This window comes from Varroa destructor, unplaced genomic scaffold, assembly GCF_002443255.2.
Source record: "Varroa destructor unplaced genomic scaffold, Vdes_3.0 BEIS01000006.1, whole genome shotgun sequence".
NCBI classification, from domain to species: Eukaryota; Metazoa; Arthropoda; class Arachnida; order Mesostigmata; family Varroidae; genus Varroa; species Varroa destructor.
In genome coordinates this window covers 12,164,994-12,180,904 of record NW_019211459.1, presented here as the reverse complement: position 1 = coordinate 12,180,904, position 15,911 = coordinate 12,164,994, and the positions used below count along the sequence as shown (strand labels likewise).

The window sequence follows — 15,911 nt, the reverse complement described above, 5'->3', positions numbered from 1 at the left end:
TCATTACTGAAGAACATGCGCTTCAAACATGCCATCTCTTCCGTTGTTCCTTCGTACGTGTCGTCGCCGCTCCCTACTAAAGAACCCTCTTTCCTTCTGTGCTGACGAATGAGCCAAGGCAAGAAATGTTGACAGTAACAATAAATGTTACCTCAGATTCACCTTCAGTGAGTCCTTGCTATTCGGGCTTAGTGAAGATTTCCCTATTTTTTGACATTTGTTCCATTTTTCAGCACACGCACTCGAAAACGTACATAATATTTGTATTTAGCAGGATATATTTGTTTCGATATATATATATATATATATATGTATACGAACATCTTTCGTCTTCGGCAAGTGCTTGATCGGTGTATCTAACCCCCTGATCAATTTGCAAATTGTTAGACGTGTGTTCATCACTTCAGTATTACAGAGGCGATCGAGGTCTTTTTTTCTAATGATACAGACCGTAGGAATAGACATAGATGAAAGCTTACGAAAGCGCGCTCCAAATAGGATACGTAGGTAGTCCACAGATGGCTAGCACCTCTATATCCCTATCCCATAGTGCTGCTGCGCCAGAATCGAATGCAAGAAGGGAATCTTGAGAAAATGATCTCGACTTATTACGCATATTGTTGACGCGTCCATTAAGCTATACTTCTTCTAAATGTCTCATCGATATTATAGGTAATTAAAAATGGAAATTAAAATTCTCTTGGATGTTCATCAACCATAGATATATATCCTTTGAGCATTGGATAAACTGCTTGAGAAAAACGTAACGTTCTCAGCAGCTTGCTCACCCACATCGTACCAAAGCACACCCAACCCTTTTTGACTTTTGACCTCATTAGTACTCCTCATACCGTCAATTCCGCGGCATTCTATGGTACAAAGCTACATTTGTGTAGCCGACATCATGATAGCGAAACACTTTCGACATGTTTTTTTCGCCATTTGTCGCCAACTACGTTGGCGATGTCGGTTTCCTTGCCCTATTGAATTTAGCAAATGGCGAATGATAAGCGAATCATGATCATTGTCACAACAAAATCAGTGAAACTAGACACAAAACGCTTCATTGCAGTCACTTAGCTCTAATTAAACTTCTTTCCATTATTCGTCTCGTTTCTGTTGTTGCTATAGAATTCGTAATTTGTGTGAGATGGCCACGCAGAAAAAATACCCAGCAAAGCCTATCGCTAACGAGTCATTCTATGTTGGTCACTTTTTTTTCCTACCCTTTGATTATTCTGTCATATTATTATTGTGAATGTCTTTTCCATACTCGTTTTTAGCATTGAGATATAGCTACCTGTACTTACATGCCGAATACTTTTCTCCAGACACGTTTTTCTTGCCTGTAGTTGATATTAGAAGGATCGGCATGCAATGTATATATGGTCGTACGCTGCGATCCTCCTCTAATCAAATGGAGCAACGATTTGACGGCGGAATAATGAAGGAGTTTGCTTAATAGTGTTGGTATAGGACCAGTCAACAGGAACCAAGAAGAGCTACGGAAAAGATTTGCAATTTTTTTTCTTTTACAGATGTAGTTTTTGATCATCCAACCCTGTCATATTCGTAAAATGTCTCATGATCTTCATAGGCCCTACGAGCTTTATCCTAACATTGCTTTTGTTCGCAACCAAGCCCTGCCGTGATTACGTGCTTGTTTTACCATGAAAATGTGTTTCAGGATATTCTTGATACACGTCTCATTCGCACGAATTCTATGCCACATTATCCTGCTTTTGTCTCATTCCCGTCTACATAACATATGATCAATATGAGGCTTCCTACACAAGCGACCTCTCCGCCATAACTGCACATTTGTGCTTTGATATTGTTCCCGACCCATGAGTGGCTTATCCTCGTGCGTCATTGCTAATTCCGGACGCATAAGTATGTCAGATCTCAAGAAAACTGATGAAACCATGGATCGGCCAGCTCGCTACCGTATAATTCAATGATCGCCACTCAAAGCCTAGCTCCGACGGAAGAAACAACTTCAAGAGGTGAATACAAATAGATGCCCGCACTGAATTCATTTACCACTCGGCATCTCCAACTGACTTTTGGAAGACATAATCTCGGCCTTGAATATTCATAATTCCATCCTTGAGGTTAAACTTCCATCGATTGCGGCTGCGTGATATCTTGTCGTACTGGCAGACGACGACGTTATCAATTTCCTGTACTTCTGAAACCTGTGAATATGGCAATTGAAATAAACCCAATATTATAGAAGAAGCTAATTTACGCTTTTATGTTTTTGTTATCCAGCGCACGCAATTAAATATTTTTTTTTCGTAAATCTAATGAACCTTCGGAATAGATCAAAATGTTTGATGTCTACTTACTTGTACTTTATACTTATATAAAGGCAGCTTTTATCAGGTACTTAAAAACTTTATCCATACTGATTTACTTCATGATACAAGTATAGATAACAGTTATTTGACGTCTATTTGTTACTTGTAAACAACTAGTGCATCAATAGCACGATCCGGTTGAGTAACAATTTTATACACGTAATGTTGTAAAATAATTATTTCTGTACTCAAAGAGCATGTGAAGATGTACAAAATAATTATTTCCCTGCCACTTACCTCTTCGTCGCTGACATCATCTGCCGAATTAAGGGGCTCCTCATCGACTTCGTGTTCGGCTCGATCATCGTCTTCATCATCAAGCTCATCCCTATCGTCTTCTTCGGCTCCCAGTCGCTCGTCCTCAGACGAATCACTCGAGTCCGAGCTGTCTATCATCGCTCCGTCCGTCTGACCCGGAAGCTATATGGTAATGCAGAAATGAGACACATTCACATGTTTGTTGTTCTTTGGATTTTTATTGTGCTTTACTTACGCGATACCATTAAAGGCCCACATCTTCAAAGACCTGCTGGCACTGGTGTGCTTGCATTTTTTTCTGAATAGAAGAATTTTAAGAGAAAAAAAGTCCTGCATATCTTTTATATGCTTTTATGTTGTAATCAAATAGCTATGATTGGCGAAGTTCTCTGAATCGATCACTATTTAATTGGACATACTAGAGAAGTGTACGAACAGCATTTGATTCATCCCGTAGAATGTATAAACATTACGTACTCGACCTAACCGCAACTGCTGCGTCGCACCGGCCACCTGTTGCTGGTTGGCCATCTGCTGTTGCAATTGTTGAGCTGTAGCCAACGTTACCGGCGTTCCTAGAGCACCGCCAGCGACAGCCATTTGCGTTACGGGGCCTGCTGTAACCGGTCCGCCAGCACCTGCCATCTTTAAGAGAAGCAATATGACAAACAAGATATCATTCACAATAAATTCAATGAATTAACGAGCAGTTTATTTCTCTATGAGATCACATTTAATGTCACGGAGTATGCAGAAGTTTTCATCTGACGGTATGCGGAAAAGTGTAAAATAATTCAAGCCGTTTTTAGTACGATTGAACATAAAACAGTGTGGTAATTAATAGGTTATTAGTAAGACCACTGCAAAACAAACAAATACACCCTATTCAAACGAAACATTACATCACTTCAATATGCTTTTTCTAAATGAATGCGGACAAGAATGCTACGTATGTTCCCTTTTTGTAACTCGGACTATCCTTCTCCGTCCCAGCATCTGAAACATTATTTAGGCTGAAATGGCCTTAAACTACTATAAACGGGAATCACGTTACCTGTTGCATTGGAACCGTGATGGTGTACTGCGCTTGTCCGGTAGACCGCGCGATCTGTTGACGGGTAAGCATGACATTATGGATCGCCTGCATTTGTGCTGAGCTGAGCGCATTATTACCTGCATAAACAAGCGTTGTTAGCATTCATCACTGTTATTACCGCTGAGGTAGCGCAAAGTGAGAAAAACGAATGGGGCACTGGCTTCCAGCGTATCACCAAAGACCAGATTGATCTATTTCGAGCTTACGTAAGCTATGTAGTACCTATACGGGTCAACCGGCGATTTAGCAAAGAACTGGCGGTGCTTGCATTGCTATGCCCTATTAATCCATTACCCATTCCTTCTGACCACTGCTGTTTTCGTAACGAACAGTTGCAAGCTTTGTCTTCTGCATTGTGTAATAAGCCCCTACACAGACATGCAGACACACACGCATGCTGACGTAGTTTCGGTATCAAACTCGTTGTGGCAAAACTACAAGATCAAAAGCCTACGGCAATATCATATACAAGTTCATGAAAATGATTGTATTTTTGCAATAAAGTAATTGTCTTTATCTTTTTTATTTTCTAAATTTAGGTAAAAAAGAACATGATATCGAACATGAGAAAAGCCTAATCATATCAAAAAGCTTGGAGAAGGTATTTATAGAAAAACAATAGCACTTGGAAACCAACAACTAATGACATGTGATTACATTTCTTTAATCTATATAAGCGTGCTTTTTTTAGAAGTTCTTTAGCAAGTACTTGGTTTATTCCCCCCCCCCCCCCCGGGGGGGGGGAATAAACCAAGTAAATCTCAGCAATCTCAAAGGTAAATCTCAGCAAAGCCCATCTCAGCAAGATGGGAGAAACCTCACATTGTATAATGACAATAATAATAATGATAGAAAAAAATTAATGATGATAACGGGCATATGGAGAACTTTTTCTTAGAAGGGTGCAAACTTCAGCATTTTTTGATTGAAGTGTCTTATAAGCAAGGAAAGTACCCTTAACAGTATATCGGTTAGTACCAGATCAATAGGTTCGACACAACTGAGTGCACATTCACATAAAAAACAGAAAAAACCTGATTACAATTACATAATTGTACAAACATATGAGACTACATTATATCAGACTACTATCACTTCCATATAGGTATTAATATCAGAAGGACAAAAACAAAATAGAGTTACATACTTGAATTCAGAAGCTGTGCGGTCATCTCTGGAGTGAGAGTGATCGCGCCTGTGGTGGACGCTAAGGGCAATGTTGCCCCTGCTGTAGATGCAGTTGGCATCCGTATCGTAATTGGGCCGGTAACGCCTCCGACATTTGCTACCGTTTGGGGGGCTGCCATCGAACCGACAGCTCCACCCACATTGACACCCGCGCCGGAGTAATGAATTATCTGAGGGTTGACCACCGGAGCTGACTGAATCATCTGCCAAATAATCATTATTTAAAAACGTAAGGAAACACAGAGGAAAAGATAATCAGGTTAGAAGATATTCAATGTGTGTTGGGGGCATAATGTAGATCAACACGGTTTGTGACCAAAACGAATTTATTATTTTTGTTAACGGTTTTTCCGTTATTTCTTTTTCGCAGATTACTAATGTAATGTGCTCGCCAGGCATAGCCAAGAGTCATAAAGTACGTTCAGTATAAGATGTACGCAACTTCCAGAACTATACATTTCGTTATATTGATAATGAGAAACATTTCAGATGTACATCTGAGCAGTCACAGCTTTTAATGGACGACACATCTGATACGCAGTGCATTCACTTATATTTTGTTTAAGATGAAATCATCAACAAGCGCATAATTTTCGCTACAATTAGTTTGATCAAAAAGAGGTCGAAAACCTTCGGCAAAGGTTGGAGCTACCTCAAATTCGAAGGACAAGCTGGCACAGTGTTTGCACCTATTTGTCTAAAAAGCAACGAAGCACGAACTGCTCATTTAACGTCAGTCGCCGTTGCCAAATGCACGCTGTTGGATGTGTGATTACTACGTATTTTGCTGCTTTTTTTGCCGGGGCTTTCCTTTATCAAAACAACTTTGATAATCGACGAGCATTTGATGTGTACGTAGTCGTTCATTGTGAAGATAACGGAAGACTGGGACATCTTTACGAGAAAGGTCAGTTGAAAAAAACCTCTGTTAAGAGTCTGCCCAGTGACAACAAGTGTGGTAGAACCAACCATTCGACATTACATAAGTCGTTTCGTTCAAGACGCAATTGCTATACAGGTGCAGAGTAGAAATTGTGAATATTAAAATTTTTAACGCTGGCCTACTAACTGACCACGTATGAGTTTGATTGGATCATCAGCTGAAATATCATCACACTGCTGCGAAATCTTCAGCTTATTTTATCGGCTTACGAATGTTCTTTTAGGCGAGCAATGCTAATTAACAGCCAATTCATAGGTAGATCAATTTGACTATCAAGTTGAATTCAAGCACCAACCTCTCAGTTATTATTCTTGATCTATAATTGTTAAACTTGAGCCAAAATAGCCAATAAGTTGGTTAACGGTTCCAATATTGAACGAAGCTGCGTCGCGCACTCAAGGGTAAAGTGATAAGTCGGACACAGTGTGGCAACAGGAACGCCTATTTTCACGTGTGCTGAGTGACGATCAGTTTTAAAAAAAAACGATCTGAGCTTCGCATTTCAAAATGCTACCATGCTTATCAGTCTCAATTTAACAGCAAACGTTAGATATCGACGACCGGCAGTGAGATTCAAATATTGATTTTTGGAACCCATAAAACGGCTTCGAGGCACAAGGACATTTCAAAGTTAGCGTCGTTAGAGCATTGTCTGCCTAGTATATTGAACATATACAATTCGGGATTCGATTCTGTTTTGAGCAAGCAACTGTTACGTGGTCTTAAAGGCCACGAAAACATCGGACTATTTAGCTTTCTCATCCAGGCAGAAGACCAAATAGTACAGGCGTCTAAAGAGTAAGACATCGATCTTTAGAGCCTGAACTGACACATAATTTATAGACGAAACAGGCGGCGTTTTCGTGTGGTATGTAAAAGTACACCGGCAAAATAACGAAAAAGATAGTGTCGCTATTATTTTTGACCCGTTCGAAAAAAAACTCATCCAACACTCGAAGAAGCCCCAAATGAAACCGAACGTTATGTACGAACGTATATAGGACCTCGTGTTACTTTAGAACATGACAGAGATATACGAGCAAAAATAAATACGATAGGCGAAAATGGTATTATCAAATTGCACTATCTTAGAAATCTGTAACAATCATAACGCTGGCCGAATTCACAAGTTGGGGCTGTTTGGAACATTTGTAGAAGCAAGTTGACCGTTAATGGCTCTACCGTAGCTGAGTTTGCAGTTTAATAAACTCCTCATTCTGAAGCAAATGGCGCTGTACGCAGTTAAAAAAATGCATGGTCGCACGATAGGAATGGAGTTCAAGCACGTAAAATAAAATGCCGTGAATTGGTAATTTCACAATGAAATCGAAACCAGTGACTTGTCTCGTCGGTATTTTTGTATGTTTACTATCTAGGGTGTTCGGTATACATTGGACTAATACGTCTGTCTCGTCGCATCGAATTAAAAAGATGTTATCTTTTTCATTCATCGTGCAAATATTGTTTTATTTAGTATTATATAGTGGCACCTGCTTGGTTACAGATTTGATTTCGGTCGTAAACCGCTTTTTCTTTCCTTAATTTCTAAGTAAAACGATAAAGGTGCGTTTAACTTCTTCGTCCTAACTTTTCAAATTATATTTACTTGAAAAATTAGGACGAAACTTCAACTAACTATTTAATATTTAAAATAAATATTAAATAAATATTTATTTTTAAATAAATATTAATATTATATATGCAAGTAACGACCACATTGCCAGAGCGCACCCCCTAGATTGACGACAATCACCGCTTTTCACGCATTACTCAATAAGTATTAGATTTCCAGTTAAATACGGTTTCGCTTCTATAACTATGTAAATAGAGCATGATTTTGAAATCAATCACCGCTGGCTCAGTGCCGCGCGAAGGATATCTCTGTTCTGGGGGTAAATAAAATATCACTGATTCATGCGTTATGTACTTAACCATTAGGATCGTGGGTCAAGATCGACGATGAACTTTTTGCACCACAATCAACATCACGAGGGCAACAAAAGCTTTAGACAAAAAGAGTATACAAGTCGTCATGCGAAAAAGATAAGTAGATCGTTGAACTTTTTTTGTAGCTATAGAACAATGTGCTAATGCTACTGAGAATCAAAACTTATTTTAGCGAATTTAATGAGAATCCAGAGAGGAAACTGTAAACCCAGAGAGCAGAGGAAACTATAATTTTACATCTGACACTAATAAGATTGCATGCTACTATTTGCTGCCGTAAGGATCACAGCTTTTTGAACAGTAGCTCCAAAATATTGAGTTGCCGGATGTTGACGGGGCACCCTCATTGTTGAAGTGCATAAATATTTCAATATTTATAATATAATATATTTATAATATATAATATATAAATAATAATATATATATATAGAAAAAAATAAATATATAATATCATATATATATAGTGATAATAAAGCTTTCAATATTTAGTCTGATCTGCATGTTGTGCTAACATATCAATAAATCGACATCTCTGCATATACACTGTTATTGGTAACATCGAATGTTGGATATTTGTCGGAACACAAACGGAAATGCGTGTACGTATTCTAATTGACCCCGAGTAATCACTGATCAAAGCGTAAGATCGGACAAACTCAAGTTTAACTCTATAGTTAGCGCTTTTATTAAATCACGCTGTATAAAAGAAATTAAAGACGAAAAGAGTTTTGCTTCAAAATTTATATCAGTCATTGATATACGTTTAACACTGTGAAGAAAGCAGTTTAAAGGGTTGTGTGAAATTTTTGCCACAAACCGTTTCAATAAGGATTTGATCCTAACGTGGCAAACCGATTCCGTGCGTTGAGTGTCACGAACTGGCATTTGACTGCAGTGACTGAATTCGTATTGCACACTGAAGTACATTAGGGGGACTCTAACACAGCGAATCCCTACGGATACAAAACCTGACTAAGCGGCGTGTGGTGACTACCTGTAAGACACTGGCGTGCGTTTATAGCAAGAAAGACATCGAAGACTACGATTTCGTTTTAATTGAAATCGATAACTCGTGTGTTAGTATACCTGTGGGAAGGCGAATTGTTCGGTCGTGACCGGTGGAGGATTCCGTTGAACTGTGATTGGCTGAAGCACCCCGGGTTCCGCCTTTGGCGTGCTTGCTGCTACCTAATGGATGAAGGGAAATGCGTTCGTTAGCGTAACAACTGTTGCTTGCCTATGTTTCATTACGATTACATTTTCACTTATTTTTTCCGTCTACAACTCGGCATATGAGCTAACATTGTCGACGAAATGTGATTATATCCATGCTTTCCAGCATTTTATGCGAGCTTCCTCTGCACAGCAGGCAGTGAATCCCCGTTTAAGTGACGTTGAATATTTGGCATAGAGAATAACTCGATTTATAAAAGTCACTATGACTTGAGACCTAACGTAAACCAAATACTCTTATTGCAATATGCAACTGAATAGACCGCTCAGGGCACCTTACATGACCGTTATACAGGTTAGAACATTATATATCTTGCTCAATTTACTAAATTCACTTTGTCGTCTAGAGAACAGGCTGAGCTCCGTACTGATATCAAGCACTGGGCAAAGTGCTTCTACGCCTAAATATCTTGACACCGTATGAGTGCGAACTAAATTAGCAAGATGACGACACAATCTGTGGGCGTATTGGTAGGCGCATATATAATAGCTTAGGACAAGAATTCGGAGGAAACTCACGACGTAGTGAAATTACAAAAAAAAGTTAAACTGTTCAAAACGAAAAAATATCAGGTTGATGTCCTTACTTTGCTTACTCCTATCGATTTGCTAATGAGTTGCTTAGCTGCTGCCGGGGCGGACGTTGTGTTAACCTTAACAAGTGGCACTGGGGGTTCGACAGGCTCAATGGCTTTGCTTTCCGTTAGCTTCTTTTCCCATAGCTGCTTAAGCTCTTGCAAGACCTGCTCGTCTACTCCCTCATCAAGAAAAGCATCTTTTACACCTGAAATATTAAATGAAGACATATATTGATTGAATTATTAAATGGTACAGGTGGCGGTGTCGGCTTCTTTTTTTATATATATATATATATATATATAAAACAGCGCCTATACTACGCTACAGTACCGCACGCGATGCCTTGTTGTTACAAGAGGAATGTCAATCAAACGGATATAGGGCGATGATTTCCCTTGGGGTTTTTTTCGGTTTATGGATCTTAATAGTTTGTTAGTTCACCCAGTCCTCAGTTCGGGCTCAGTCGACTGAGTTAGTAACGTTTTACGGTCACTTCGAAGAATATGAAATGTTGACGTTGGCTGGGATCAAATATAGTTTAATGCGTGATGGGTTGTTATATATCAAAGAACATACCGGAGCATACATAGCTTTGAAACAGTAAGAATGTCATATCTACTGAAGTTACTGAAAAGACTAGTTCGGTAATTCAAAGGCAGTTGAGTATGTAGAAACTGTTAGTAGCTTATTTAATTGCTGAGTGAATATAATAATAATGCACGTAATTATCGGTTCAAAAAGGTACTGTAGCACGTGTTGAAAAACCGAGATTAGATGGATAGTGCACTCATATGCAATCATGGCACTCAATGCAATCATAGCACTTTGCGTTACCCGCCTTAAAACATTGATGCTCTTGCATTTTATAGTAATATCCGAATCAAGATATGTCTTGCTGTAATAGGGTTTTCAACACAAACTCAAAACGAACCACAAACGGAGTTCCATTTATTGATTCGGCAAATTAATCCTGCTCATAATAAGTAGTTCATATTGCTAATTACTGACGTTCGCGAAGTTTTAGGCAAAAGCAAACACTTCAGCCAATTCGTTTGATGTGACTTCTTCACGATCATTTTGGTCTTATATCTTCTATTCTTCAGGCCCTCAGGGAAATTAGAAGCACAGAGAATTTACAGCCACGGGTTATGGTAAGGTAGGGAACGGCTTGAACTAAAGGATAATAAAGCACGGTAGAAATAAAGACCGGTAAGGAATGTCGCGGCTCACAAAAAGCCAAAGCCGTAACTCCGTTTGTTGTTAATCGTTGGGAATTAAGTTTTCGTTAAAACCAAGGAGAAGGCATATTCTAAAATTCCTATCCAAACACTATTCAAACAACCCCCAAACTACAGCAATTTGGAAATGCTCCTGCTAAGGCGGATCTTCAATCTGTTTTCAGCTGTCCTAATAATATCGAGTAGAATATGGAAAACCCGCTTGGCAAACAGTTCGGAAAAAAACTGTCGATTTCTACCGCCTGATCAGACCGTTCCGTCAGTGGCAAAACTGAAATGGGTTAAGCATACATGTTATAGCACTACTCACACATTATGGTAATATGTCAAACTCAAAACCTGTACAAAAAAGACAGCTATGAAATATACGTCATTGAAATGGATCTACTGAGCAGCTGTTTACATGGTCACCGCTAATTTATAACATATACATTTTTGACATCTCTTTGAAACCTTCCAGAGAGACCAGTGCGAGAACGCATTGCGGTGGGAATGTAGGTGGATAGAAAGCGTGAAGATCTGACCTTAACATACGTCTAAATGATACTAGCTACCGGATAACTAAAAATTAGTACCAAATTTGAGCGATCAGCCGAGTACCTATTCTACACTTGTCCTGCAGAAAATCGTGTCACTATTACCTCAAAGCGCCTTAGTTGGCAGGCATTATATATAAGTACAATACTATTGTACAACTCACATGGATACCGCACGGTAAATCGCAGTGGATAAACATCCTTGTTAATTAAGGTTAATTTGACTGACCGTAACCGATTTTAACTGGCTAAAAATTGGCCACATGCTGCACGCCTTAATCATACAAGGACAGGAGATAATACCATTGTCTTTCACGCTTTCTTGTTGCTCGTAGAAATAATGTAGACAGTCAAGTTGAAATCTCAGCTGACCAATCTATACTTCGTGACTGGACGGAATTTCCAAACAAATCGTCGTTTAATAAGTTTCTCGGGAAGAGACGGTCAAAACTACGGTCGTATTATGTACATAGGTGACACGACCGGTCGAGTAGATAGCTGGCTGATTGGGGGTACGCCTAACAAACGCCTTGCGTGACGTTGCGAAAAACACCGGAATTTAGGTAATTAGGTCATATGATTGCAGTGGGTTAGGCAACTATTCCTCGGAAACCAAGAATTTCTAGTTTTACTTCGTGCTTGCCTGGTTGTACTGGGGGTGCATGGCATTGTACCGATGTTGCTTCAGTACAACTTAGGCGTCAGATACACCCAGTGATGTACTGTATTATACGAAACTCGACAAAAGTAACTAATCCGTTTACTCTACGAACGAATCAAAGGTCTCAATGAAGATTACTCACATTGGTGTTAATTATTGTTGTTCCCTTAGCAACAGGCTCATTAGCTGGATGCCGGAAGCGAACATTTTATTTGTTGAGTAATATTATTGTAATAGCGATCTACTTCTGAAAAATGCTGGCCGAGTTTAATGCAAAAGCGACGTGGGTGTTGATTTAACGGTCCACTGACGCAGTACTATACATTTATGGATTTTTTTTATCGAGTATGAAAGGAGCTCATGTTCAGGCAGTTATTCACCTACGAAAAGTTGAGCTACAGGCAAAAAAGTGAGAAGTGGATCAAAACTTAGTATAGAACTGAATTACTACATGCCAACTTCACGAACTGAACTTCAATTGTCTATGCTTAATGAGTCAAAATTCGGACGATGCGGCGACGACCGAGGTTAGGTTCAACTAAAAACAGTTAACAAAAATTAGTTATTTTTCTGCTTGCAATAATAATTGGAACTCTGTCGGATATCGGCTCTTATTAAAAGCTTGTGTTTCTCGGGCCAGTACGTCCTTTTTCGATTTCGTTTGCTGTCCTTCAAAAATTACTTAAACTTCAAGGCTCTCAAAAACCGTGTTCTATTGCCTGGTGAAATCAGTGACGTCGATGATAATCATGTGTTATACGTTCTTACAGTTCACGGATTAAACAACGCCTGAACTTGTTCAATTTATATAATACAAGGCATAGGAGGAAAGCCCTCGGCATAACAAGGTAAACAGCTGTGAGTAATATATGTGTAGTCTGTTACTAATATTTAGATTCTTGGGAGCATTGTTGGTTATTGTCTATGCTGAAACAAAATATAGAGCAAAAAAAACCAAGCCACTGACACATGTTACTCAGGCGTGTGGCCGCTTGCAAAATGACTTTGTTATCCAGTTGAAATATGTTGATTTTTGTCTATAAACATTAAAAAGCGCGAAAATTGCTATACCAAGCACGCTCAGAAGTTGTGTAATACGCTGCAATGATTGCAGATGGCTCAAGTGGGCCAAGAAATGTTCTGAATCAACAACGAGAGATGACGATACGTTGAAACGCGTGAACAAACGTAATTTGGTGCGACTACGTTTGCCGCTTGAAATAAGCGATGTTTATTGAAAGAGCGCCCCGCGTTTTTAACTAGTGATTTTTCTGCTGTAGTGGCGTTCGGGCCATCGAGCCAGTCTTTAAAGAAAGCGAAGGTTTTGCTTAACCGCCAAGCTATATTATCGTGAAACCATATTGACATGTATTAAGTGTGCTTGGATAGTATCTGCATTAACGTATGCGGTTTCTACCTGCATATTTACAGAAATCCGCAGTTTTCTTCTACTGCATTGATGTTATAACGATTGTTGTCTGCGCAGTAATTTGGTCAGGCTATCTTGACCACGCTTGCGAAGCATCATTGTTTTTGTACTAGCAAGTGAGATACAAGAGAGCTCATGCGACAAAGAACAGCTCATCATACAAAAATTGATTGTTTTTGTGATATCACAAATGCCTGATTAGTTACGTTATGGCTTCGCACAGTCAAGTAAAGCAGACCACGCCAGAATAGACCGCGGCGTTCTCGGCGGACCATTGGAAGCCTATACACACAGGGCTATTTGTAACTACAGTGGTACCAGGTAGGGGCTGAGGGGGCGACTGCGTTGGCAGCACTCGTCGCAGCTGTGTAACTCCGAGACCAAGAGGCCGTAGCACTCATTCATGCGAAGCGAAAATTGGCACTCACGCGACAGATTCAACATGGGCAACGCATGCGGCTGCAGCCGACTTTTGCCTTCCCGTTCCATAAGAGCGATTGCGGGTGTCCTCCTCCCAGTATTACCGACCAGGTTAGTCTGTCTCGCCCGCAATCGGACCTAAATAAAATGCGGCTTAACTACAGCTACTGCTAGTACTAGGTGGCAAAAAAGAATCCAGCGAGGCGGAAGGCCCTTCGTAGTTAAAGGTTGTAAAAGACGACTTGTTAGACAAAAAAGAAACGGCGGCAGAACAAAGGGCAGCTAGAAACAAGAACTCAGGCACTAAATGTAAATTTTAAAGACAAAAACCATGCAGAAATGTTTCATCGAGGGAGAATGGTTACTGGGACGCCTTTAAGACGCGACCTGTTTAGTTCATGGCACTGACATGTAGTATTATATCGATGTTACTGTTGTGAATGTTACTCACATGTTATCTAGAAGTTAGCATCAGATGCAAACATTATAGTATTAGTGGGCAGCATCGTCATTCTGTTGTAACCAGTTACTTAATTTACATTTACACAAGAAAAAATAAATTAAAAAAATAAGAGTTCATATTCTAGGCGCAGCATTTCAATCAAAAACATTTCCATTAAGAGGTTTCCTTTTCCATTAGTTTTACTGATTTTTCTCATGGGAACTACGCTGGTTATTTACGTGTTGTCATATGGGATTGTGATACCGAGTGACGTTCGGTGCTCGTTAAAAATTGCAGATATACTGGCCGATAACACATTTTTTTGTTGTGATCAACGAAATCTCTTCGTCCATGTGTCAGCATGGGAGTGCGTCGGTTGGGCATATAGGAGCATCAGTACGTGGGTGTCACCACTTCCTATTTCCAAGCGTTCGTTTGTTCAGTTGCTACTCAAACGCTCGTTCAAATAACAACTGCACTGTGGCTCGTCTTTTTGCTTGGCCGACTTCACCTGCAAGCGAAGCATCTGATGGCTATGTTGTCAGTTGTCATGCTCCGCCGAAAGACAAGGAACATAACCGCCGGGGAAGCACCAGCTGACTCCGACCGTCGACTCCGGAGCTCTCTGGCGTTACATAGCGGTGGTTATGCTTGCATTGCTGGTAATGTCGTTGTGAATCTGAACGGCCGAACAGACGGGTCGATATGAGCCACAACGAAGTCACCCTGTGATGGCCATTCGCCGTATACTGATTATTAGGGCACAAAGTTTCAGTTATATTAATCTGTTCTGCAAAATATATGTAATGTGTATCTGTACCTAGATTCTGGACCATGCGCCAGATATTAACGTAACCTGTATCTACTGCAAATACATTTCGCACGTAAACGAAGCAATAGTAAAGACCTTAATAGACCTACCGGTGATGACATCCTCGATCACACTTTTGTAGATCCGCGCTACGTTTGTAGACGACATTGCTCCAGTTGTGTTGTTTTCGTTGATGATGTGCTCCTTTTGTCTGCTGGGAGATAGTTTCTAGCATGAAAAACGCAGCGCTTCGAAATCTGTGGAGAGGCGGGATGTTCTTCTGGGGGCGCGTGAATCTCGAGCCCTCCGTTCAATCCACTCATTAAACAGAACACGAGTCTACTCTGCTTTAGGTTAGGAGGAAGTAGTACGGTAGATAGGCACAGAGGAACAAATCACTACACGAATAACGTTAAAGAGAATTCGTACGTGTATGAGCGTTCAGAGACGTCGGCATTAAACTAGACAAGTTCTCACTTAGTCTACACCAAACTTTAGCGCCGACACATTCCCACGCAAAAAAATACCAAGATACTTTTCCACGTTGCATACGTTGTGACCGTCAGTGTTAATGCTGATAGTCGATTTGTCGCACTGCGGCGGCAGGTAGTGAATTTGTTCAGGTCGAGTCTGCCTTTTCTTAGCTAATTGTCCAAGTTATCGTCAACAGTATGCGAGATGTTCAGAACACACGAGGCCATATAAAGTTGGCAGTCTGGTATTTGTAATGTGCAGATTCAGCGAACCTTCTGAGGAGATGGAATCAA

The 15,911-nt window shown here is 40.0% G+C and overlaps 1 protein-coding gene and 1 long non-coding RNA gene across 2 annotated transcripts; one reads left to right on the top strand and one right to left on the bottom strand.

Moving 5' to 3' along the window:
• Positions 1–245: 245 nt before the first annotated feature.
• On the bottom strand, positions 246–15,393 carry LOC111252961 (transcription initiation factor IIA subunit 1-like). Its single transcript, XM_022811664.2, has 8 exons — positions 15,255–15,393; positions 9,616–9,812; positions 8,882–8,983; positions 4,865–5,108; positions 3,676–3,794; positions 3,099–3,266; positions 2,601–2,783; positions 246–2,198 (listed from the first exon to the last, which is right to left on the bottom strand). The coding sequence occupies exons 1-8, from the start codon at positions 15,310–15,312 to the stop codon at positions 2,040–2,042; spliced, it is 1,230 nt and encodes a 409-aa protein (XP_022667399.1). The 5' UTR covers positions 15,313–15,393; the 3' UTR covers positions 246–2,039.
• LOC147754863 (uncharacterized) lies at positions 5,657–13,602 on the top strand. The gene is made up of 3 exons (XR_015316170.1): positions 5,657–5,812; positions 12,813–12,890; positions 13,474–13,602. It is a non-coding gene; the product is annotated as an uncharacterized LOC147754863 (long non-coding RNA).
• Positions 15,394–15,911: the final 518 nt, after the last annotated feature.